General features: G+C 46.8%; 1 protein-coding gene and 1 pseudogene across 2 annotated transcripts; one reads left to right on the forward strand and one right to left on the reverse strand.

The window, feature by feature from the left end:
* Positions 1-1789: 1789 nt before the first annotated feature.
* Positions 1790-23242, reverse strand: LOC108406918 (twinfilin-1 pseudogene; annotated as a pseudogene).
* Positions 23243-23418: 176 nt separating this feature from the next.
* NXT1 (nuclear transport factor 2 like export factor 1) lies at positions 23419-26090 on the forward strand. Of its 2 annotated transcripts, none has more exons than XM_017675946.3 (3): positions 23419-23593; positions 24201-24360; positions 25342-26090. In XM_017675946.3, the coding sequence occupies exon 3, from the start codon at positions 25399-25401 to the stop codon at positions 25819-25821; it is 423 nt and encodes a 140-aa protein (XP_017531435.1). In that variant the 5' UTR covers positions 23419-23593; positions 24201-24360; positions 25342-25398; the 3' UTR covers positions 25822-26090. The 2 variants fall into 2 exon arrangements, with proteins under 2 accessions (XP_017531435.1, XP_017531439.1); XM_017675950.3 differs by lacking the exon at positions 23419-23593 and adding an exon at positions 23645-23801.
* The last annotated feature ends 787 nt before the right edge of the window (positions 26091-26877 follow it).

A 26877-nucleotide genomic window follows, 5' to 3' on the forward strand; every position in this document is an offset into this window, starting at 1 on the left:
ACCTCAATGGCACAAAACCACCATTTATCAGATTCACCATTTCTGTGGGGCAGGGATTTCAGTAGGTTAGTGAGGGTGGCTGGTTCCAGTTTCACAGTATCTGGGACCTCAGCTAGAAAACTAAGAGCAGGAGGCTTGCTCACTACATGCCTCATGGTCAAGACTGGCTGTCACGTGGACCCCAGCAGATCCCTGAGGGGCCTCTCCACATCCTCCTCTGGTCGGGCCTCGTTTAGGCTTTCTCACAGCATGGAAGCTGGGTTCAAGGGTGAATGTCCTGAGAGGGAGAGAGACAGACACAGGGATAGTGGGAGAAGGAGAGTGAGCCGGTGGAAGCCATCTCACCTTTCATGACCCGGCTGGGAATTCACCTCTGCCCAGATGCCAGAGGACAGAACACAGATGCCACCTCTCTCAGAAGGAGCATCAGTCATGTAAAAGCTGGTGGCATTGGAGACTTATAGTGTTGCCTGTGACAATGCCCTCTACCACAGCACTCACCAGAAGCACATGCAGGTGACAACACTGACAGGGCTTCTGTTGCTCCCCCACTACACAGTTGATGGACTTGGGCCCAGGGAGGTTAATTAACTGCATGATCCAAGATTAGGCAGCTAGTAAGCAGCAGGTGCACTGAGGGTTCTACGAACTTAACCATGTTTCTTAGGAAATTTGAGAAGACATTGCAAGCTTTACAAGGAAGGAAGAAAGAAGGAGGTAGGGAGGAAATGAGGGAAGAAGGGGAAGGAAAGAAGAAAGTAGAATAGAAGAATTTCTGTCCATATTAGAAGAAAGGACCAGTCAGAGAACATGACACCATAAAGAAATCTTAGAAAGTAAGGCTGTAATTAACAAAATAAGACAAATAATAAATCAATGGAAAGGGTACAAGATAAAGATTTGCTGCTGTTGTTTAATTCCCAAATGTATTAGGGTTCCCCAGAGGGAAGGAACAAAGAGGCCATATAGAGATATATGGCATATAAGAAGAGACTCAGTATAGGAATTGGCACATGTGATCATGGAGGCCAAGAAGTCCCATGATCTGCAGTCAGCTTCCTGGAGCACCAGGTAAACTAAAATTACAGGTGCTGTAATTCAGTCTGAGCCCAAAGGCCTTGGGGGCTGATGGTGATTCCTGGCCTAAGCCAAACAGCCTGACAACCAAGACAGCTGGTGTCTGAGGATGGGAGATGGTGTCCCCACTGGAGCAAAAAGACTGAATTTGCCCTTCATCTGCCTCTTTGTTCTGTCTAGGCCTTCAGTGGACTGAATGATGCCTACCCATCCTGGCAAGGGCACTCTTTTCTTCTTTAACCAGTTTACCAACTCAAATGCTAGTCTCTTCTAGAAATACCCTCCTAAGACACACTCAGAAGCAATGTTCTACCAGCTCTCTGGGCATCTATAGCCCAGTCAAGTCAACACATAAAATTAACCATCACACCAGGGCACAGGAAAACAAAAGGATGTGTTTGGGGGTGGGGGGCAGATATATATACATATATATATATATGTATATATATATACAGGGAGAGAGAGAGACCCAAATTATGAGACAAAAGTAAGGGAAGTGAAAATAGAGAGGAGAAAGTCATGCAAAAAAATAGAGTAACATTTCCAGAGTTAAAGAAAGCCCATCTGGATTGGAAAGAGGGTTCCAATCAGGATTCCATAAGGAATGGCTTGAGGGGTAAAAGGTGTTTCAGGCAATGAACTATGTTCTTGAAAGTCTGGAAGACTATAGGATGTGATTAATGCACATTATTTTGTCGACAGGAAGAACAACAGAGATGAAAACAACTGGAAACTCCAAGAAAAACAAAATGCTGCACCATAAAGACATGGTCCAAGTAGGAAGCAAAGTAAAGGAAACATGACATGAGGAGGATGGCACAGGGAGTGCACTGGCCCTTGAGTCTGGGAACATCATCCTTGGAGTGGCACGAATGTCCTGAGAGAGCAGAGCGACTCCTCACGTACTGTGTGGTTCTGTAGTGGTCAACAGTTATTTGGTCACCGTGATGTGAACTCTGTTATTCATCTTTAGTATTTAGATTCAATCTAGATGATGGATAAGAGATATAATCATTGTTGTAGAATGGAAGGTAAATGTAGTTAAACTTGACACTGTAAATGCAAAGATTTCTGACTATATTAGTTAGGATTAGATTTCATTGCATCTAACAAATGAGCCCAAAATGACACAAACAAAATAGACTTGTACTCCCCAGTCACCTAAAAGAAGTCTGTATGTAAGCAATCCAGAACTCTTGTGGAAGCTACATGAAATCATAAGGAAGCCAAATCCTTCCACCTCCACTCCACCATCCCTAGGATAGAGCCTACATCTTCCTGGTCCAAAAGTGAAGCCAGAGCACCAGCCATCACACCTGTATTTCAGGTAGGAGAATGGATAAAGGGAGAAAGATGACTCAGCTACCTTACTCTTAAGAAGTCCCACACAACACTTCAAATTGTATATCATCAACCAGAGGAGTCATGAAACACAGCTACTTATAAGAGAAACTAGGAAGCATGGTCTTCAGGCAAGGTGCCCAGGTATGACATTACAGATCATGATTCTGTTACTAAAGCAGTAGAGCCTGGGATTGACAGCAACTCATTGACTGTGTATGAAGATGAAAGGATGAGACAGCTGGGAGAACTGCTAACCTCACTTGGGAGGGCAGAGAGATGACACTCCTTATCACTGATGGAAAACAAAGCAAATGGATAATTATTTACTAAAAGCTGCAAAGGTCACCACTAAAACTAAACAATGAAATGAACTAAGAATCCCTCATAAGCTAGCTTTTCCCTGTAACGGAGTCATTGGAGATGTGTAAAGTTGATAAATCAAACAATTGAATTATAAGCTTATTATTTAGATTTGTAGAGATACCAACCAAAACAAAAAAGAGGAAAACCAAAATAGAAACAGTAGCAAGTGTTTGCCCCAGGACCTTGACTGGGCAGGGGAGGAGGGCAGGACAGGAGGTCCTAGCTTTTCTTTATAAATTCTTCTGTATTCTTTATAACTGTACCATATGCCAGAACTTCGACTTAAATTTATAAATTCAATTAAAGGCAGCTTCTGCTCCTACTCAGGGTGGACGACAGAGTTACTGGAGGTGGCTAGAACCACTTGGCCACTGGCCAACAGCTGCCCCTCCAAGGTCTACAGAGAAAGGACTAGGGAAGCTTGGGGTGCGTGGGCCCCAGGAGCCCCCAGCAGAGAGGGGATGTCATCCCTCACTGCCCCAGCACCTCCACCCATGCTGAAGCAGGAAGACCAGACTGGCTGTGTTGCCTGTAGAGACCATCTCACCCCATGGGGAGGAGCAGTGTCTTCTTAGCACTCTTCCCTGACCATGGGCACCTGGCTGACAAGCTGGGAGACCTTCATGTCATACTGAGCTGATCCTTCCCCCACTTGTCCTTTCTGTCATTTTGTCCTACTGTACACTGTTCATCCATCACCTTAAAACCACCCTGAGATGAAATTCAAATGCCAAACATTTGATCCAAAAGCTAACAAAGCAGCATTTTGAGACAATGCCTCAGAGATTCTGAAGAGCCAGCCACAGACAAAAGCCCTGTTGCTTCCGGAAGGCGAAGGGGTGTCTACTTGCTCAAAAAGCTTTGAAATTTCCTCCTGGGAAGACAAATCAAAAAGCTCTTCTGTACTGCTACCTGTCAAGTCAAAACAGACATTCTTGGACTTTGCAGTATTTTCAAATGTTTGACCTAAGAATGCAGCACTTTGTTACTGATAAGAGCCTCACAGCCCTGGAGCTGACAAGCTAACCAGAGATGTCAGCTCAGAACTGCGTGATGAGAACAGCTTTCTTACCAAAGTGTAGACCACACTCGTGTGGCCGTTGCTTTGAATAGCAACTCAGAATTGAGGACAAGTCCAGACAGGTTCAGAAGTGGGAAAACTATGCTGGAGTCAGGTTTGAACTAATTGCTTGGAAATATGCTTTGAACTAATTGCTTTGAACTAATTGCATGGAAAATATGCTTGATTTAATTTAAAATCACAAGACATAAAAATTCCAGGTGTGGATGGCAGAGATGCGGGGGCAGCGGGGGGGTCATTTTTATCAGCAGAAACTAGGAAACCTCTGGTTCAACAGGTATTTCCCACCAGCCTCACCTTGGAGCATCTCAAGCCCTGATCTGTGGGTTCTCTGCCCTCTAGTTGAGAGCAGTGGTTCTCAAAGTGTGGTCCCTGGACCATCAACTCCAGAATGACCTCAGAATTGGCTAGAAATGCAAATCTTGGGCTCACCCTATCCTACTGCAGCAGAAACTCCAAGGCTAAGGCCCAGGCATCCATGCGCTGAGCCTTCTAGAAGGCTCTAGTGCTCCCAAAGTTTGGGAACCTCTGCCTAGTTTGTCAGTGTGCGATGTGGCTGGGTTTATTACTGCCTGTCACTGACACAGACCTTATCACCAAGGTGTTGGCCCTGCAAAGGACCAGGAGAACCCTCTGGAGATTCCCCAGGCATTTTAATGTTGAAATTCTTACCTTCCTGCTCATGGCTTAGTATGGGTTCCCCCAGTACCAGACCAAGACCACCATTTAAGTGCAACAATATTCTGGGGAGGTGATCCCAGGATGCACCTGCTGGAGCGTGGGCAGGAGCAGGGCAGGGTGGCACTGTCGGTGACAAGGGCAGCCCCTGAGGAGCTGTAGGGAGTGTGTGGGGCCTGCTGGGAGATGTCCTGCCCAGGGGCCTGGAAGCAGAGGTGTTTATCCTCTACCCACTACCTTTCTTGTTGAACGTAGCTCCTGGGTGATGACCCCTAGGACACCCTGTCCTGGGTGAGGCCAGAGTGTGGCCAGAGGACCCTCATGCAGGAAGCAGAGAGTGGGGGACACCCTACTGTCTTCTCCATGCAGCTTTCCCAGGCTTCCAGGGAGTTGGAACATTCTTATAACTTGCTTCTGAGCTCTTAAGACTCTATGGTTCTGTACTCAAATCCCCCTCACTAATCAAGGCCTCTCAAGCCCCAATTTCCCTGAATATTTCAGCATCTTCAGGTCAGGACCTGCCTCTTGGGACACACAGACCAACCCCAGAAGACCTCTGCTGACTCTGGGCAAGGCACGGCCACACAACCTGCAGAGCCCTTACAGTGGAGAGTACCCTTCCACAGATGATTTGGACTGATGAGACCATGGGAAAAGAACACTGCAAGGGAATTGAAGGGTTAAGGGAAACACTCAGGCAGGGGAAGTACTACAGCTGAGGAAGCTGGCAGTGGAGGGGGCATCTGCTCCTGACCTGAGGGGTGCCAGGAACCCGTGGAGATATGGGGACAGGGTGCTCAAGGCCATGAGTGTAGGCGCGAGAAGCATGGAGGGCAGCAAGGACTCAGTGTGGCTGGAGCTAGGATGGTAGAGGTTAACAAGGGACCCCATGTGCCTCCACAAGGGGCTGGGGAATCAGAATGCAAATCTGGGAGACAGGGAAGCCCATGAGAAGGGTATTGCATGGTGAGAGCTCTGCCCTGAGAGCAAATCCCCTGGAGGAGCATGTTTGAATTTCTGACCAGAAAAGCCAGTATCCCTGTAAGGAAAGGAAGATGGGAGCAGCAGCTGTGGTGCCCACAAGGGACAGGCACCCATGTCTATCCCCCATCAGCATTAGGGGTCTTGCATCCTGATTTTACAGATGAGAAAACTGAGCCCTCAGAGTTAGGTCACTCAGGTCTATCTGGCTTCAAGTTCTTTCTGCTCCATCTACCTGGATTCTCTAAAGTTTCCAGAAAAAGATGGCTGAGCCATACTTCCAGGACCTACATAGGACCTGCAGGGGCAGGAGTACTGGTAGAGACCAAGTGAAGTGTGGGCCTCAGAGCAAGCGGGAAAGGCCCCCTGGACCATGGCCTGTGCTCTCCAAGTATGGTCAAGTCAGGAGGGACAGAGCAGTGCACATGGAGACAGCTTATATATCCTCAAATCACTCCAAAGTAAAAACCTTCACCCATTGAAGCATCTCTCTCTCCCCTGACACCCAGCTCCAGCAGACACCAATCTGCATTCTGTCCCTGTGGATTTCTCTCTCCTGCAGATTTCATATAAATGGGCTAATGTGTGTCCTTTCATCTCTGGCTTCTTTCACATAGCATAATGTTTTCAAGGTTCATCCATGTTGTAGCCTATCAGCATTTCATTCCTTTTTAACTGAATAATATCCCATTATATGGACAGACTGCAGTTCGGTGTCTGTCTATCCACATTTGGACTGTTTCCCATTTTGGCTTTTTTGAACATTCGTGTACATATACTTGAGTACCTGCTGTTCATTTCTCTGAGTATGTACCTAAGAGTGAAATCTGTGGGGTCACATGGTAACTCTGTATTTAAGAAATATTCTTTTTGAGGAACAGCCAAACTGTTTTCCATGGTGGCTGCACCAGTTTACATCTCTGCCAGCAACGTGTGAGGATTCTGATTTCTCCACATCCTCTCCAGCACTTGTTCTGTTGTTCTTTATGGTAGCCATCCTGCAGGGTATGAAGTGGGGCCTCACTGGGGTTTTGATGTGCATTTCCAGGGCAGGCCACTTCACAAGGTCATCCATGGCTCCCTGAGGCCCTTATGTTGATAAGTTTCATCCCCTCAGCTCATGGAGAGTAGGGGATCAGAAGAGGGCTTGTCTCCTCGTGAGGTCAGCTGGGAGCCCTATGGCTTATGGAGATGCACACAGGGGTTGGTGACCTGCACCCAGATCTGCAATTGGCCCACAAGTCTGTGCATCTGCAAGGGGTGACACTGGAACCTCACAGGCTGCATCCAACATCCCTGAGGGCTTGGGAAGGACACTGAGTGTGCCAGGCACACTACCTCTCAAAGCCCACGCTAGCCAGGACCATCATGCCAACTCATGGGCTGGGGCATCCCATGTTAGTGCTGTTAAATAATAAAACTTTAGCTGAGTACATATGAAGGTCTAAATTTAATTTACATCTTCAGGTCTAACAGTGAACCATTAGTTGGATAGTGTCCTATACAGCAAGTAGAAAGGAGCTCCTCCGAGCTGAAGAAAAAGAAAGGTTTTTTTTTAAGAGAAAAAATTTTTATTGTGATATAAAATGCACTTATAAAATGTCCACAGAAGGTATGTACTTCTCTACTGCTATATAAATGTACTGGGAATGCTTCATTCACCTCCCACTGTTACGACACCACCTAAGACACACTCTCAATGTTACACTAAGTGCATCACCAATGTTCAGCAATTGTTGATTTAATATAAAGACTCTATCATCCCATCTATATTCTGGAATGTTTATTTACTTTCATGTAGTGTAGAATTTAAGTATAATTGCACATTGATGGTACAGAAAAACATTCACTGTGAAATTATTTTATACCCTTGGGTTAACATTATTTTTGACTAAAAGTAACAGCTTCAGCTATGGCCTGCAGTGCAGCCCAGGGATCTCAATGTGGTGTGTGTCTACATGTGCACCCATGAACAACTTAAAGTCTATCTTCAGTAAACAAGTGCAACATTGTCAATTATTTTGCATGTTTAAATATTACAGTCTGATTATTTGTAAACAAGCAAAACCTCACACAAATATTCTTAATTCTAGAAAAAAAACCATTAACCCATAATTATACTAATATGCTTTACTTGAACACACATCGAATTTCTGAAAGGTGCATATATTACCTTAGCTAGTAAGGTGTAAAAATGAGCATTTCGTATTTTATACTATGAAATGTGCATTTCTCATATTTGTTTTATGCAGCATAAAGTTTAGATCAAGAAATTTTAAATCCTGGATTCCTACAGTTCATTTAGAAAACTCATCAGTCACAGCTCCTGCAGCAGGTTAACAGATTTAACACGATGAAGTGCTCAGCTCCCTCTAGTTCAAGTATCCAAGAAAAATGAGGTCCAAAACTTCTGTAGGTTGTCCCTGAAAATGCAAGCCTTTAGAATAGAGCTAAAAATGTTTTGAAAAAGATACAGATGGTTTAATCCGTACTAGGTTGACTAAGTACCAAGACTTTCAAAGTCTTCTTAAATCTGAGTATTTGTGAAGAACACAATCGGCCTATAAATACATCATTTTGGAGAGAAATCAATCTTGTTACTTAAAACCTTTTCAACATTGTTTAGTTTTCTTCTAAATATTAACTTAATATTCAACCTGAATATAAATATTTGGCCCCACACTACTCATAATGAAATAACTACTTTTGAAATGGAAATGTTTTAAAGCACTAGGAAGAGAATGTAGTAAAGATGTTTAAACACTAATGTCATCAGAAATCCTGCAGTACAGAAAATATCTGGTACCCTTAAATTTCAGAGTGAGCTAATCTTCTGAAATATTAATACCATTTAGAATACCAAAAAGTCAAATAGAAAACACTGCTGCAATAAAAGCAGAGCAAGAGTCCACAGTCTCGGTGCCGGCACTGCTCCTCAGAGTTAGCAAACTCTCACCTCCTCCCAGGCACACTAAGTTTTCAGCTTAGAATATAATCTAACCTGGTCCTTAACAAATTTATTAAGTAATATGAATGTTTTAATATCTTTCTCCTTTACAGAAAAAAAATATGCTGTCTCACTAAGAGTGATAAGTGTATCTTACTTTGAGACATTAGACTTTCTGGAATTGGCCCAACTGTATAAAATTTAAAGAATCATGTGAAATTGTGGCATCATCACTCTATGAAAACAGTGCGACAACATAAACATCACTATGTCAAAACCTTTTGTAGCTTTAACTCAAGAATAGAGATCATGAGTCTTCTATAACATCAGTTTTAAAAACACTCAGAAGTGAAAAGTGCTGTTTTTCAAAAAGTACAATTTTTACTCTACTACATGTCAACATGAAATGATTTCAGTTCTCCTGCACTAAAAGCTGGGCTTTTAAAATAATTAGTATCATACTACGCAGCTTTTAATCAGTAGTGGCTTCAGTTTCAGCTGGACACCGAATTAGTCTTCGAATTCCTCTTTTTCCTGCAGGACATTTTGGTTTTGCAAAACTCTGCTTATGAGCATGCTGCTTGGGGTGCACCTCTTCATAAAGGAACTCGGCAGTCAGCTCATCCCCGTTGTCTATCTCGATCTTCCTAATAACATCCGTTTGTAGCTGTCTCTCCATAATCCCCAGCAGCGGGCTCTTGCAGCTGGAGTAGAGCATCCGCTCCCTTATGCTGCACGTGTACCCAGCATTGAATAAATAAAAACTATGGACTCCAGATAGTCCCCTTCATGGGAGTGCTTCTACAGAAAGAAATGGTAATGCGCTGAGTCCTTGGGGATCCGCTTTGGCAAATCTTTTAGTTCTGTATTTGTTGTGTTGGCCAAAATTATGACTTCATTTTTTATATCTATTTCCAATTGCACATGGTTGAGCTGTCTGTTACTCACCAAAGCCTGAAAAGCTTCTTGAGAAATTGAAAATGCTACTCCTTGTAGTGTCTGAGGCTTAGCGTCCACACCCACGTCGGACACCTCATTGATTTTAATCTGTCGTAATTCTTCCTCAGCTGCAGTCAATGGAGCAGGAGAAGACTGTGATAGCAAATATTTTTTATATCCATGTAATGATACATCTTCCTTTACTGTTCCAAATACTTCATCTTTAATGTGGCCGCCTCCAAACTCCTTTTTCAGAATGGCTCTTGTTGCTGCATACAACATTTTCTGACGAACATGAGAATGATCCGGAGACCACGCAATGAATATCCATTCATATCCCTGGGCATTTGGTGGATCTAACCTGAATAACATAAAGCATGGTTGTTTGTCCTCCAACAGGGGTAAAACAAAGGAATCATAATCCTTATCCCAGGAATCTGAAGGCTGACTATATGATCCAATCAGAAGTTTCTTATTTTCAATAGATATCTTCAGAAGTCTGTATTTTCCATTTCTTGCTCTGGCAAAGGTATTTTTAACTTCTTCACTTGCTTTATTGCTTGCTTGAAAAACGTTGAAAACCTGCTTCATCCTTTCAGCCCGATTTCAAGCTTATGATTAACAAAGACGCCTTCCACAATGCATTTCCTGAGCGCTCACACCAGGAACTGCCGCCCTTAGGTTACCCGTCCTGACTCTGGGGGCCCGCGGCTCCCACTGCGGTCGCCCGCGACCTGCGCTCCCCCGGCGCCGCAGAGCTCGGCGGTCCGACCCGGCCGTGCGGCCCTGAGCGCCGCGCCCCGGGCAAAGCTCCGCTTCCTCCGCCGCCGCCCGGGGTCGCGGCCGGGCAGCGGGACCGGGGCCGGCGCGCCCGCCCCGCTCCGACCGGCACCCGGGCCAACGGGCGGCTCCGCGGGCGTCTGCGCGCGGGGCGGGCCCGGGGCTGAGCCCGGAGCCCGCGGCATCGCGGCGGAGCGGAGCCCGGAGCCGGCGGGACCCCGCACGGCCGCCGCCGGGACGAAAGAAAGGTTTTTTAAAGCCAGAAATGGACGGGTGGGGGAGGGCGGTGGAATTAAGGTCATCTCCCTAAGGGGAAAGAAAGGGTCTATCAGGCAAATTATCTCACTAGTGTTGACCACGTAATTCCACAGACCAGGGTGAAGGTCACATTGGGGGGAAGAGAAACTACGATTAGATTACGTATACATCTTGGTTTGCTAACGGGTGTAGCACCAGTGACTCCATTTTGTGCCTGCTGTCTCCATTTTAAGAGTGGGCTCCAGCTGTGTTTTGAGAGGAATCTTCTGCATTCATGGATGTTTTGTTGCCCTTGTCTAGCTTGGATTAATACTTAGTCTATAGGCACAGACCTGATCATCTACGTTTGCCCTCTTACAGCACTAAATTATGTTTTCTACCTTTATCTTGCACCTACCTACCACTTCAGCATTTTATTTAAAAAATAAATAAATAAAATAAGGGAGAAATGTGGGATTCACATATAAATCAAGTATAAAAATCAAATGAATAATCACATCTGACTTGATTGTTTATAGTTCATGATGTGTGATCAAAACCAAAAGTTTCTGTGATATGACTGCCCCTTGCACTGTTCACCATGTAAGAACTTATTCACTACGTAAGAACTTGTTCACCATGTAAGAACTTGTTGGTTATTCTTCAGAAGATTGGAGACTGCTGAGAATTAGGCTTGGGGTTGATTAATGATTGTGCATTGAGTCCCCTTTACAGAATTTTGTTGTTGTTAGCAACCATTTGATCAATAAATATGAGAGATGCCCTCTCAAAAAAAAAAAAAGGGCTCCAGCTGATTTCTAAATGTCTGAGGGCTTTTTTTCCAGACGTCCCACCCACAACCCTGGAAACGGGGAACAGGACAAGGGACATGGGACCTCTTGGCCCTTCTTGCCAGCAGGCCAGAAGTAGCAGGGAAATGACACCCTCTGCAGCAACCCAACTCTCAGGAGTTGTGTGAACACCCCAGCTCCCTCCTGTCCCCAGCCCTCCAGATCATCCTGAAATCTGTGTTCTATGCTGCTCTAAGTCAAGTCCTGTAGAAGTTAGGCTCCACTGCCCACAGTGGAAGCTGGCTGAGCAATCTACTAATACTCTGATTGTGATCAATTCCAATGTGTGGGTTATCTCTCTACACAAAAAATTCTCCATCACCATTTGGGCATCCTACAATTCAACTCAACTCTATCTACCTGGACATAGCATCAGACTCCAATGGTTAAGGGCTCAGTTCCACAAGATTGCCCTCCACTTCAGATGCCAATCAAAAGCCCAAGTTGTCACCTGGGCTTCTAACCTGAGGTTCCCATGACGCCCACCTTGGGTTTCAATAATTTGCTACAGCAGTTCATAGAAGTCAGAGAAACATTTTACTTACTAGATCACAAGTTTATTACAAAAGTACACAACTCAGAAACAGCCAGATGGGGAAGGTGCACAGGGCAAAGTCTGGGGAAAAGTCATGGAGCCTCCATGCCTATCCATGCACACCACTCTTTCCAACTCCAAGTGTTCACAGACCTGGAAGCTCCTGAGCCCTGTACTTTTTAGTTTTTATGGAGGCTTCATTACATAGGCCTGAATGATTAAATCATTGGCCATTGGTGATTGGTCCCAATCTTCAGGCCCTCTCCCCTCCCCTGAGGTCAAGAGTGGGGGGTGAGGGTTGGAAGATAGAAAGTTCCAAGCCAGTAATCACACAGCTGGTTCCCCTGGTAACCAGACATTATCCTCACTAACCTAGGGATCTTCACAAAATCACCTCTTAACACAACAGAACATCCTTAATTAACACCTTCATGCCTTTCATCACTTAGGAAATTCTGAAGTTTGAGTGCCTGGAAAGGAAGAAGGGATGCAAACTTATTAGACATCACAGTGTAACAACTACCCTCCCTCTAGTAATTCTCTACTCCCCAATTATTCTGTGCCTCCCACGCCAACCATTTACACTGCTTCCATGAGAACCAATCCAGACTGACATCTAATGCACCAGGTACTTTATACACATTAATTCATGGAACTGCTTAGAAAAAAAGAAGTAAGACAGCCCTGAGAGTCAGCAAGACAAGGGTCAGAGCAGACACATGCAATGTCATCTTTAAGAGAAAGGAGGCTCCCAGCCTCCAAGGCTACGAGGTCTGTAAACAGATTGAGCTACTTAACCAGCAGAGTGCTTAAAACCCTGAAGGAGTGGGGAAAACAGGCGCAAGCCTGGTTTTGTGGTTCCAGGGGGTGGGGGTTCCAAATTAACTATGAATCTAGTAAGACCAAAGGAAAACAGGGGTGAGAGGTTGGGAAGAGGCTTTTATTTCTCAGGGTTCAGTCTCTCTTCCGGCACACTCTGTCCTCCCTCTCTGGCCGCAAGGCGCTCTTCACCCTCTCTTACTTGGCTCTCCACTTCCCTGCTCCAGCTCTCCCAACTCCAGGGGCAGTTGGAGCCTGCTTCTCTTTCCTCTAGTAGGAACTCCATGGGCGGATCCCTGGTGAATGGTGGCACCTGCCCAATGTACCAAGAGCAGAGGAGAGGAAGGAATGGCTGCTAATTTCTACCCCTTGCTCCCCACCGCAGCTTTGCCTGGTAATATCCCACTGATGTGCAAATAGGCCCTTATATGCATACCACTATCAAGGCCAGGCAGAAATTCTGGTTGAAAACTCCCATTTACCCAACACCTGGGCAGTGCTGGTAGGAGGGAGTCACCTCACTAGACTCAGTGGTGGTCAGTGTCCTGCACCCCTAGTGGCACTTTCCTTGCCTGGAGCATAGATCCTTCAGGACCTGCCAGCTCACACCTTTGTTGCTGGGCAGCTGCCTCTGGGAAGGTAACCTCCCTGTGCACTAGTGAAACCTCAACCTGGATGGGGGGAGGGTTCTTGATTCTGATCCAGAAATTCTCCAACAGGCCACAAGAGTGTAGATAAGGAAGGAATTCATTAAAATGAGAGTAGAGTAAATGGCATCAGCTGTGCAGGTAGCAGAGCGTAAGGAAGAGCAGAGGGAGGAAAGTGAAGCTCATTGAACTGCTCGGCACAGGGCAGATTCCTTGCCCACTCCTGAAGCCAGGGTCACTTGGTGTCCAGTGTCTGCTTGAATCTGCACAGCATGGGGACTGAGACCCTACCACCCCAGGATTTGGGGGAGCCACAGAGCTTTGAGTGGAGTGAGATGATATTCTGAGAACTTCCCAAAGGCAAAGACAGGAGATCTTTGGGCAGACTACTGAAAAGCATAATTTACAGCTGAAGTCCCATCCAGTGATGGGAACTTGCAAGCCTAAGAGTTCTCAGTAGCCCTTCCCTACTTGTCTGAATTAGAACAGAGAGAGAGAGAAGACTAGTGCTTAAGTCTAGAAAACTTAACCAAATAGCGAAGTAACAAAGATGCTCACCACTGGAAGAGTACAAAGGCAAAATACAGTTGAGCAGAGAAGTCTTTATTTAAGGCAAAAAGTACACACTCAAAGAAAGGGGAGTGTAGGCAGCCTCAGAGAGGAGGACTCAGGATTCTGTCTTTTAAGGCTTTCAAGAATGGGACAAAGGCAGTGGGGGACGGGGGTGGTGCAGGCTTGATTTGTGGTCTCATGATGTGTATCTCTGGTGAGAGATATTATGCCACTATTCACAGTCTCTAGATATTCTATAAGATAACACAAGGAATTTCTTGATCCCATTCTTCTCCAAGATAGTAATTACCCTCAAGCACTGGGAACATATCACTTAGAACTGCTTGCCCTGCCTTAAGATAGGGTGACATAGGAATCTTACCTCCTAACTCCCTGACTTTTAAAATGGAATCCTAGCCTTAAGATGGAGTCCCTACTGTTCTTACTATGCTATTTATATCTCATCATAGGCAGGAAAAATTAACCATGATGTTTGCCCCATATCCCTGCTGCCCTACCTCAGTATCACCTTATAGGGCCTTGGGGGGCCCCATCTGCAAGGTTCCTTTAGCAGCAAGTTATAAATTCAGTTCATACAGATCAGTTCAAAAAAGGGAGGAGCTGACACTTAAGGTCTCCCTTCTGGAGCCACGGGTGATGGGCAAGAACTCTGGCTCTCTCACTGTGTAAGTGGCCACCATGAATCTTAGCAGCTTAATAGGGCAACAATCATGTATTCTGCACACAAATCTGCAATTTAGGCAGGGGCTGGCAGGTGTTAAAAAGCAAAATTCAACCAAGTAAATATGTAGATTTAATTGGTTTTATTAAGTAATTCATGAATTGGACAACATCCCCTCTAGCAAATAGAGGGTGCTCCCAAGGGCTAAGGAAAGGCTGAAAAAGCATTTAAAAAAGAGAAAGAAAGAGAGGGAGGGAGGGAGGGAGGGAGGAAGGAAGCAAGAAAAGAAATGCACCGATTAGCAAAGTCTACATGCTCAGACAAGACGGTCCTCCTGAGGGGGAAGGGAAAAGGGGAAAGGTTTCCTAGGGGGCTTACCTCCAGTGAGCTGTTTGGCTGGGAAAGGGTTATATTCCTGAGGGGACTGGCACTGCAATTAGGCTGGGTATTAAAATTCGGTGTGGGGCCCTAACTTTAAAAATTATGGGCCTGAGATTTTTCTTTTTAACACAATAAAGGCTCATTTCTATTCTGAGCCACTCCAGCCCAACCCAGCACTGGAGGACAATTTCCAAGGCAGGGTGCTGGCATCTCTGCTGGCAGTCAGAGTTCCTCTCCACAAGGTCCTGTGCATGGTGGCTGGGCTCTGACAGCATGGGCCGAAAGAGCCTGGCAGAGGCTGTATCTCAGAAGTGTTAAAAAAGAAACACACAGGCTCACCATGGTGTCACTTCTGCAGGGCCAAGTCACCACACCAGGGCCTAATACTTACATCTAATCACAATTTCCACCTCCCCCAGAAATGTAGCCAGTCAGGAATTTTCTGGACAGCACCTGAATTTTGGGTTTCACAGAAGTTAACACAGCACTATTTCCTCTGAGGACTGCCTCACTCATTCTCATCGGCCCCCCCGAGCCCATGGATGGGTCCTACAGCCTCTTCCTGATAGGCAGCAAGGCAACATTCTGGACCAGCATGCAGGATGGAAATACATGTGTGCTCACTTTTGGTTAATCTGCCTCAGTAAGAATGAGAAGGCACTGAGGGCCAAGGCAACCACCCTCTGGGGCACATGAGTGTGTGTGTGTGTGTGTGTGTGTGTGTGTGTGTGTGTGTGTGTGTGTGTGTGTGTGTGTGTGTGTGTGTGTGTGTGTGTCAAGGCAACCACCCTCTGGGGCACATGAGTGTGTGTGTGTGTGTGTGTGTGTGTGTGTGTGTGTGTGTGTGTGAGCGTGTGCCTTCCTCTAGCTCTCCCTGTCACCCTCTCTGGTTGCAAAGCTTTCCCCTCTGCTTTGTTCTGTCCTCCCTGTGCTCACAGCAACACCTCAGCTCCTAAGCATGTATGCTTTTCTTCCTGCCTTCCAAGAATCTCCCCAAAAATCAGGGCCTCTACTGACCTTCCAGAATGGAGCCCCAGCTCACTTGGGTCCAGCAGCAGGTCAGATGACTCTGCTAGGGCAGGAGAAAAAACAACACACATCTGATTTTGATGGTAATGCATTACCACCCAGCTCTAGGTCACACTGATTCTCATGAAATAAATGCTGTTAGATTCTGCACCACAGAACTACGCTAACAACGGAGAAAAGCTCACTCCTGTGTTTACAGACCTAAAGATCTGTGAGCTTAGTGTGTCATCACATCTGCCAGAGGCTTGGCACGTTCCACCAGATGGACTTCACGCAGCAAATGGGGCCAATGGCTCCACACTGCTTAAGCCAGGCCCATCTTCCAGAAGATGCCCATGTGATGTGGTGATGAATCCTCCGAATTTATCAGTACACTTATCCCAATTTAAAAGCCAGTTGTTGGAGGAATTGTTGGCAAGTAAGGACGTTGCTGTCAATGGAAAATACCAAAGCATACTGATCTTCTGGATGCTCATTTAGTGCCTGGCCTGTGCTAAGCGTGTACCGGCATTATTTCATTTGCTTCTTACTTCAACCAAAGAAAACTGGTATTGTTACTGTCCTACTTCCATTTATGAGTAAGCTGATCCTTAGGGAGGTTAACTCACTTGCCACACTCTGCTGGTGCACCAAGTCACACTAGTTAAGTTACAATTACTTTTATATTTATGCCCAACTTTAAAGAGTCACAAAAGGGGGTGGGGAATTTTCTGGTTCTTGAAACTGTAAACTCCAAATTTCAGGGCTGACTTGACTCTAAACATAGTTATCAAAGGCCTGATGCCTCCCCATGTCTCCTCTCTGCCTCACTGTGCAGGGACTCCACTCAGGGTGGCAAGATAGCTGCAGCGGTACCATCCACATGTCTCATGTGCAGAAAGAAAAGAAGGATTTTTCCCAAAATCCCCTAGCACACACTTTCTCCAGGCTCAGTGGCCTTAATCAGGCCTCCCATCACCCTAGGACCATGCACAGGGCATACACTGCCACTTTCATGCCCCTTAGAGCCAGAGATGTCTCTAACAGCCCAAACTCAAGAACAGCAGGGGAAAAAACCAGGTTTGTTTTCAAGATTTGGGGAGTGACTATCAAGAGAGGAGTGATTACAATTAGAATGTTGTGGCACAGTGATCTGATCCCAGGCCTGTCTGTTTAAACACCATTTACTGAGTCCTTGCTGTAGATCAGACATGATTTTAGATGCTGGAGACACAAACCTGAAAAGCTCCTGCCCTCCCACCCTCCTATAGCTGGCTCTGCTGCTGATGCAGGGGTTCTTGTTCATGGAGTCAAAGAATGAACTTCACAAATGCTCAAAGCAGGGGAGCAAGTGAGAGGCTTTTATTTAGAAATAAAAGTGAGAGGAAAGAGCTCCTGGCTTGCAGCAGGAGGGGACAAGAGAGCCCAGGATGGTGCATTGTCTAAGGGTTTTATAGGCGGTTGAGAGACAAAGGGCTAGGGATGTACACCTGCTTGGTGGTCCCAAAATGTTTATCTTTTAAGAGACATTAAGTTTCTTACTAGTCTTTCTGGTTATTTACAAGAAATATACTGCTTTGATTTCCTCACAGGATTGCAGCTTCCTGGTTTGGGAGCATATTGCTCAAGACTGCCTGCTTTGCTCCCAAGGTGGGCTGAGTTATTGTCTGTTTGTTAAAGAGTATGTTAAACTTACTTTTTAACTAACTGGGTTTTAAAATGCAATCTTATTTTCAAGATGGAATCCTTCCTGTTTGTTTTGGGCCTGCTTGTTAAACTGCTGGGTGGCAAATCACTTTATTAGTGTTGTAGGAAGAAAAGCAGCACCTGGGTAAAGTCAGAAAAACAAGTTGGGGCCCCCAGCAGGCCAAACCAAGTCCCACAATGGATTATCTTGCTTTGTTATTTTCTGGAGGCCCTCACCCTGCTCTAAGACCATGGTCCCTCTCTCAGTGGATGGTGTAAGGTTGGAGGCACAGGAGGGAGGGGTGAGCACATCGGACACTGATGACGTGCCAAAGTCCCCGGCTGCTGTCCCCTCCCAACCTGAAAAATGTGCCTTAGGCTAGCCAATCCTCATGCCACTGTAAATCTAAGCTCTGCCTCCCCCTACCTTCTTTAAAAACTCACTGCCTGCCCTGCTGGGCGTGACTTCCCCAGCCTGTGTTTCAGACTGGTGAACCTCGCCCAGGATTGCGCTCAAATAAACTGCCTGGCCCTTTGTTGCCTCTTGTCGCCTGCTTATTTCGGTTAGAATTTATCTTATATTTGGTGCCAAAAAACCTGGGAAGGAGCGTGAGTGTGGGGCCCTGACCAGCCATCAGCGGCCCTGACCCCTCCTTCTCTGACCCAGGACCTCAGCCTGCTCTCTGCTGCATAGACTATTTTCCGGTGAGTCCCTCAGTTTCCCCTGGTCTGTTTCCCTTCCTAACTCCGTTTCACCTGGTCCGTTCAAAATCGTAGCTACGTCCAGGTTGGGGCATCTGACCCATCCACTGTGGGCATCGGGGATACCCGCCCCTGGCCCTGCAGTGTGGGAGACTTCCCTTACCCAGGTTCCCAGGCCGTCTCCCCTGACTTGGCGCACTTGGGATACTGGGCACTCCTCTCAGTGGGATTAGTTGGGGAGTGGCGCAGACATGGGGAACCAGCCCTCAAAAGGAGAGGCTCAGACCCTGCTGCAGTGTCTCATTTCTAATTTGGCTACTCTGTATTTCTCCCAAGAAGTTTGCAAATGGAAGCTGGTCTTACTTTGCTCTCAGGCCTGGCCTCAGTATCCCTTGGACAACCAATCTCACTGGCCCCCTGAGGGAACTTTTGATTTTGGCCTCCTCACTGACTTGACTAATTATTGCCACCGGAGCAGAGAGTGGGGTGAAATCCCATATGTGCAGGCTTTTTGGACTTTGTGCTCCTACCCAGACCTTTATGTTAAGTGTTCAATGACCCAGGTTCTCCTGGCCCAATCTCCAGTTAAAGATTGCTAGCCTCTTACTCTGCCTAGTCCTTCTTCCTTTTCAGATCCAATGGAGGACCTTAGTCTCCCACCTCTCTCAGCTCACTACCCTCACCCCTCTCCACCACCATCTTTAAGTTCTTTGTCCTCCCCCATGTGGCTGCCATCTTAAAGTCCTACATTCTCAACCATGCCATCTTCCTGCTCCTCTCCTCTTCCGGTGGCTGCACCACCCCTCCCCCTCTCCTTCCACCTTCACTGCCCTCTTCCCCCACCAGAACACGCTCCTCCTGCCCTCTGGTTCCAGAAGTCACAGACAAGACTCCTCCCAGCACAGATCTGCCTCCTTTCTCTCCCGACCATACACCCCTCCCCACACCCACCGTTTTGTAAGTGGTCTGACATGGTTGTTGAGAGTAGGTGAGCTAGGCACAGCAAGTGAACATCTTAGTGATTGTGTATTGCAGTGTGTGTGCCTGCCTGCAGCCTGAAAATTTTTGTAGTGACCTAGAATCTTGAAAGTTTTGCCAAGTAGACATATTTTGTGCTTAGACATTATGCTGTAAAGCACATGGTGTCAGGAATTATAAAGTGTTCATGAATTTGTTAATCTAAAGAATGCTAGTGCAATAGTTTGCAATAGCCCACTTCTCAGTGTTCACTGAAAATTAAAGTTCCTAATGGTTTTGAGGTCTAATTAAAGCTATTTAAAGAAGAGAACATCTCTACTTGCTAAAAAGATGTGTTTTAATAAGAGAAAGTATAAAGAATGGAAATTCATTTTGTTGAGGGTATAAGAAGGTAATTATTCTAAAGTACAGCTATTTATTTAAAAGGGAGAACACTGAATGTAAAAGGAAAGTTGTAGAAAGCTTGTGGAAGAATTTAATATAGTCATGCTACAAAAAATAAAAGCAAATGAGTCTCGGTATCAATTACACAGCACAGCAAAATTAGAATTTTGTTTTCAGCTAAAAAGAAAGTTTTCTTAACTGTTAGTCTGCTCTTAATGTTAAAAGATTGCAAAGAGTTCTCTAATTGTTTAATCAAAACAGTTTCTCATGCTTAAAGTCTCGATGAGTTGTCTGAATATTTAAGTTAATGACATCTTAATATGAAAAAACTAAAAGCTAAGCTTTGCCAATAACTGCAACCTTCTGTATTTGCCTTTAAAATCTTTTGTTGTCATTCTGGTTAAATACATAAGTATTGTTTCATAGTAACTTATGATTCTATTTAGACAAATGCCTTAAAAAAAACTTTAACAGCTTCCCAAAATCAAATTTAAAAAGGTGCTTTTACCTCTAGTTAACTCTGATATTTTCCAGAGGGCCCCTGGAACACGTCAGAGGAATTTTTTCTCATTAGAGATAGTATTTAGCCAATTTAGACTTTTTTTCTCATTAGAGGAAGTATTTGGCTGGTTTGGCTTGTTTATCTGATATAAAATTACCTGCTTAATTACCTAGAAAGCACTGTCAAAGAAAATAATGCTAAACTTTGTTACTGAATGTTTTTTGTTAATGAAATATCCAAATTTCCTTATGTCAACTGTCTTACAGTAAGTTCTCATCAGATCTTTAACCATTGTCAGTTGTAAGTCTTTTGTCATTTATAGTCACTGTTTTATTACTCCTAAACTAGTAAAGAACTAGATTTCACCAGAACAAGTATTAGTTACATAAGACGTAAGTTAAAAAGGCAGAAGAGGGACCCCAAACTCCACTCCGTGACCTGGTAACCATGGCCTTTAAAGTCTTTAATACCCGTGTTGAAGAACATGAGAGGAAGACAGTGTCCCAAACCTGAGCCTTCGTGGTGGCCCTGTGGCCAGCAGGACAGGGGTCTCATCACACCAAAGACTGGTCCAGAGCTTGTGAGCCTCCGGGACCCTGCTTCCGGTGTGGCCAAGAAGGCCACTAGGCAAAGAGATGCCCCAACCTGACCAACAAGCCGACTAAACCCTGCCCAGTTTGCGTTCAGAGAGGTCATTGGAAATTAGAGAGCCCAGTTGGGGAAAGTCATCCCCCCATGACAGAGTCTCGTGGGAGGCAGGCCCCCCTGAGGGACTCTCCTCCAGACCTGCTGGGCCTACTCAAAGACTGAAGATGCCTAAACTTGAACACCCCTATCACCCTTGCCTAGCCCAGGGCCATGATGTGGGTAGCAGGTAAGTCCATCTCCTTTTTAGTGGACATAGAGGCTGCCTACTCTGTTTTACCTTCCTTTCACGGGCGTTTACATCCTTCTCAGGTCTCAGTCGTGGGTGTCATGGGAACCCCCTGTAAGCCTTTAGAGACAGGTCCAGTAGCCTACACGTTTGGGAGCCATCCTCTTACCCACTCATTTCTAGTCATCCCGTCCTGTCCCATCCCTTTGTTAGGGAGAAATCTCCTCTCCAAGCTTAGTGCCTCTATATCCCTGCCTCTTAGTCATCCCAACCGAGCTCACTCATCATCTTAGCCAATAAAATTGTAGCCCTGAGCCCTCCACAGACCCTCCTGTACCATCGACCGGCGTTAACCCGATAGTCTGAAACACCTCTACTCCTGTAGTGTTGAGCCATCATGCTTCAGTCCTCATTCACCTCAAAGACCCATCCTCCTCTCCTAGACCCCAATTTCCTATTTCCCAAGCCCATCGCAAGGGCATCCTACCTATCATCAACTATCTTCTTTCCCAAAGGCTTCTGGTACCAACTAATTCTCCCTGTAACACTCCAATCCTTCCTGTCAAGAAGCCATCAGGGGCCTACCAGCTTGTTCAAGACCTGCAGATAATCAATGAAGCTGTAGTCCCTCTTCACCTGGTCATCCCTAACCCTTATACTCTCTTATCTCAAGTTCCCCTGGACACCTCTCCTACCTACCTTACTTCTCACTCCTAAGAAAGATACCCCCTTGTCCTGCCCAATGCTCGCCTTTCCATTCTTTCGTCCAGGCTGCCTGCTACAAACAAGCCTCAGTCTGTCTCTCACCATCCAGACTGCAGTATTAGATGGGGCAAAGCCTGAGTGATCATGCTAGACATATTTGTCCTGGCAGACGAAGGCAACGTATCTGCTAGAACCTCCGGCCACCGATAGAGAGGTTGGACAGTAGAAGTGCACAAGACCATGTGGGTACATCAGTACTTGCCCCTTCCCTCCAAGCCGCCTCTGGCCTCCCACCAGGCTCAACGCTACCCTTGCCGCCCCTCCTCAGCTGGAAGTAGCCAGATTGAATTGGCACCCATTATAACCAAAAGGCTGGAATATAAGGCTAGAGGCACCGGAGGGAGGGGTGAGCACGTCGGACACTGATGTGCCAAAGTCCCCGGCTGCTGCCCCGTCCCAACCTGAAAAATGTGCCTTAGACTGGCCAATCCTCACGTGCTGTAAATCTAAGCTCTGCCTCCCCCCTAGCTTCTTTAAAAACTCGCTGCCTGCCCTGCTGAGCGCAACTTCTCCAGCCTGTGTTTCAGACTGGTGAACCTTGCCCGGGATTGCGCTCAAATAAACTGCCTGGCCCTTTGTTGCCTTTTGTTGCCTGCTTGTTTCAGTTAGACTTTATCTTACAGATGGAACTGAGAATCCTGTGTCTGAAGAAATCAACTTAAAAAAAATGTATACCGTAAACTGTTTCCCAAACTCCACACTAACTGGTTCCACTCTGCTAAGTAACCTGTTCTTTTAAACAAAACCCTAGCCAAAGTTCCTGATTAGCTGAAATGTGCCTAATTTCAGGAGTGAACAGAATCACAATACCAAGTGCTATGTGGGCCAGAACTGGGGCCAGGCGGCTCTGCTACGAGCCCCTCATTCAGACAGACGCCCTCTTCGGAAAATTACCGTGTTTCCCTTTCTGCACACTTCTGTCACCTCCCGAACTTGCACCTCATCCCATTCTTAACTCTTCTCTCACTTCTAGTTGTTCCGCCCTTCACTGAAACGGGCTTTCTTCTCTGTGCCCTTTGGGTATCAATCCTAACAGACGAGTTATAACGGAGAGAGGTCACCTCAGCAGGTAGAGCCCAGCAGGGCCTGGCCGGGTGCCGCACTTCAGTACAGCCGCTGTTCCCCGCGCCCCATGTGCTGAGTCTGACGGCCTCAGCTAGCCACGGCTGCTGGTTTCCGTGGCTGCACCGTCGCGAAGCTTCACTCGCCGTTTAGGCGTAATGAGCCCGACTGCAACTCGGGTGCGGACGCAGAGCGGTACTCGACACACTCAGCACACACCTCTCCACCCGCTCCTGCCGAGGGGGCTCAAGCCGCGGGCAGATACCTGCCCCGAGCCGGGGCGGGGCCTGGAAAGCTTCGCCCAATCAGGAACTCCACCTAACCGGTCGGGCCTGTTTCTAAGACACGATTAAACCAATGAACGCTCGAGTGCGGAATTGCCTGGGTGTTCTGGGAAAACGCCTCTCCCGGAAGCCATAAGCAGCCATTGAACCACACTGGGCGGAGCTCGCCTCCCGGCCCGCCGTCCCACTGGTTGGTACAGCTGTCCGTCAGGGGTAGAGGCGGGCAGGACCGGAGGCACTCCTTTTCGCGCGGAGCCGCGGATAACGCCGATGAGCACCAGGGCTCTGAGGTCCGGACCCCTGGACGGAGGCTCCGTGGAGGAAGAGGCGGGAACAAGGGCGGTTCTTTCCGGTCCTGAGGCGAGCGGCCGAGGAGCGCGGAACTTCGGCAGGCGCCCCCCCCCCGGACCTTCAGGGGCCGGCCCTCAGCGCCGACTGGTGCGCCGCGCGCTAGGTAGGTGCTGCGCGGGCGTTCCGGGCCCTCTCTCGGAGCCCCTCCCTCCCACTCCCCCCCCCCCGGCTGGGGGTGGAAGCCGGTTGTGCCTTCTGTGGTCGCGCTGCGAAGAGCTTGGTGGTGCGGTGCGGCCTTCATAGCCTTGGGGCGCCTCGGCCCATAACGCTCCGTGCGGTTGGCTGGGGTCGCGCAGTCCGCAGCTCTGCAGGTGACCGAACCTCAGGGAGGGCGGCGGTCGTCCATCTGCCTGGAGTCGCTGGGAAGGCGGCCTGGCCGACGCGGGAGCGGAGGCGGAGGGGTCGGGGCCTCGTGAGGAGCAGGGTGGACATGCAGCGGCGAAGCCCAGCCGGAGACAGCTGGGGCCCAGAAAGGTTTCCAGCCTAGCCGCCCTGGAGCTGTTCTCTGAGACTACTCCATAGCTGCAGGGACCTAGGGGATGAGCAGGTCTATGGACGGCGTGCACTTGACAGCGTCTTCAAAGACCCCACACGCTCTTACAAGTGATAAATCAGGAGTGCAGTTACTGTCAGGGCCTTGATCCAGACCTGAGGTCCCTGTTCTCGCTTGTGACGTTGTTTTAGTAGTGCTCTCTCGTCTGTTCCTGCAGGCAAAAGCACTTTGAGTGTTCTGAAGCTTGACTTGCGGTCCTGGAGGGAGCGGAGAGACCTGTCTGTACCTGGTCCTTGAACTGCTCATTTCTAGGACCCAGCTTCCTCCCAGCTCTTAATAGCTCAAAGCAGAGACCTCCACATTACTGGTCTTTAAGGGTAAGTGAATCCTTCCCAACCTATCTTATATTTCATAAGTTTGATATTTTTTAAAAAGGATGTTTGAAATGAAATGAAAAGTTTGTAAATCTAAATACATCCAGTCTTTCAGTAATGGGTTCTAATGAATTTTTTAAGTGAAATATTTTAATAATGCAGAAAACAACAGAGAACCTTAGCAGTTTTACTCTATCCTGACAAAAAAGCAAATAATATTTCTTGATAATTGTTCACTTTTTTAAAGGAAATGTGAAATTTTTTGCTGCTATCCCCACCCCAGTCCCATAGAACTTCTTAGAGTCTAACTTGTCTTTCCACTGTGGCTCACAGGACTTACCTCATGGGTATCTGTGCTCCCAGAAGCTAGGTAGTATCCTCATTTTCCTAGGCAGCCACAGGTTTGCTTCTTACTGCTTATCAGGAGAATGGTGGTTGCCTCTTCGGTCCTGTCCTCATGGCATTTGTTTTCCTAAATCTCCCTTCTCTGTTTTACTTTCCTGGATTGTCACCAGCTGACAACCACTTGCCATCCAGTTGGCCTTAATTGAACCACAGTTCCCTTCTACATGGTCCACTGTCTTTTCCCAGGATAAACAGTTTCCTGGCTTCTCTAGAGGCAGTCACATCTGTTCTATCTGCCAAGAAAAAGTGGCCTTCAAGGGTCAAATGTACTATTTTATAGAATGATATTTTCAAAATTCAGTAACATCCACTATTTTCTGACCACATACTAAGTATCGGGCTTTTTCACTATGCACTTGGTATACACTGTATTGTTTAATTCTCACATTATAAGTGACCTTTCATTTGAAAACGAGCACACTGAGGCTTAGATTAGGCATCTGGCAACAGTTTGAGCCTAGAGTCATCCCTCTACACTGTGTAAGTGTTTTGCCATCAGTAGAAAAGGAGGATTGTCCCGTTGTTGGGCAGAACAAATGTAGGCATTCACACAGGTTCCCTTCAATACCTGCCCCACAGACTCAGTCCCTCAGGCGCAGGTAGCACTGGGTGGAGGCGCCCTTCAGCAGAGTGAAGATGGCGTCGGTGGACTTCAAGACCTACGTGGATCAGGCCTGCAGGGCCGCTGAGGAGTTTGTCAATGTCTACTACACCACCATGGACAAGCGGCGGCGCCTGCTTCCCCGCCTTTACATGGGCACTGCCACACTCGTGTGGAACGGGAACGCCATTTCGGGACAAGAGTCCTTGAGTGAGTTTTTTGAAATGTTGCCTTCCAGTGAGTTCCAAGTCAACGTGGCAGACTGTCAGCCTGTTCATGATGAAGCCACCCCAGGCCAGACCACAGTCCTCGTTGTGATCTGTGGAACAGTGAAGTTTGAAGGCAGCAAACAACGGAACTTTAACCAGAGCTTTATCCTGACCGCTCAGGCCTCGCCCAGCAACACAGTGTGGAAGATAGCTAGCGACTGCTTCCGGTTCCAAGACTGGGCCAGCTAGTGTGGGCAGGAAGGGCTCTGCTTCAGCCATGGCTCTGGGGCAACACAAGTCCATAGCATGGGGACACCAGTTCCCTTCTGTTGTCGCAGGCTGCACCATCAGCCTTACCTCTGCATTTGCTCTGGTTCAAGGAGCCCCTTTCTGACTGAGCACATACTTGTTTGTCATAGTTGCCTTTTCAGAGTAGTAAACTATTCTATTTTTCTACTTGCCCAGTAGAGACGTTGGGTCTGGAATATCTGGCAAATAAAATAGTAATACAAATACTGGCTGTTTTTTCCTGGCTTGATGTGTTTGATTAGATCTTGAGGAGGGAAGGAGGTGGTGGTTAAAAGCAGGGAGCACAACAGAAAGCCCTGGCAGAGATGTGAGGTCCAGGTTGAGCACCTGCCGTGGCTCAGGTATGTACTCAGATGTGCTGGGGCTGGGGTGCACAGCTCTGCACACTGGATCCTTTGAGGCACTTTTTAAATTACCTTTGCCCAGACCCATATACCAAACTATCCCCAGATCTCTGAGGGTAGGGTGGACATTGGCATTTTTCAGAAGCACCCTATGTGTCTTAATGTGTAGTTCACTTTCTTTAGAGTACACCAGTCACTCAGCAGGTGGCTGGTCCCTACCTTAGAAACTAAGCTAAGAGCTATGAATGAGAACAGGTGAAATACTCAGGAGTCAACTAATAACTATAAGCAATTATGATTGCTTATAAATGAAGCATCTATATTAACTCTTGTAAAGAGAAGGTAAAGAACTGCTTTTAGGAATTACTCTTGTTGAAGGAGGGGAGGCAGCAGAATCAGAAGCTAGCTTTATGGACCCTGTTAACCAACTCTTAATTGCATTTCTCTAATGTAAAGAACAGAAAACTAGAAGATTCTATCATCCTTTGACCAGTAGATGAGGTATTATGGCCTTTTCTCTTCCCTAGTTAAATTTTCTTTGACAAAAGTACTGGGTTTGGGATTGGGCTGTGGGCCAAGACATCAGAACGGGGCCATTGGAGAAGGAAGAGAACCCTGATGTGCACGACGGCACAGATGGCAGTTCCTCTCA

Source organism: Manis javanica, chromosome 5 (genome assembly GCF_040802235.1).
Source record: "Manis javanica isolate MJ-LG chromosome 5, MJ_LKY, whole genome shotgun sequence".
In the NCBI taxonomy this organism is placed as follows: Eukaryota; Metazoa; Chordata; class Mammalia; order Pholidota; family Manidae; genus Manis; species Manis javanica.

Coding starts and splice junctions, on each gene's coding strand:
- NXT1 (XM_017675946.3), top strand. CDS start 25,399: ATGGCGTCGGTGGACTTCAAGACCTACGTGGATCAGGCCTGCAGGGCC.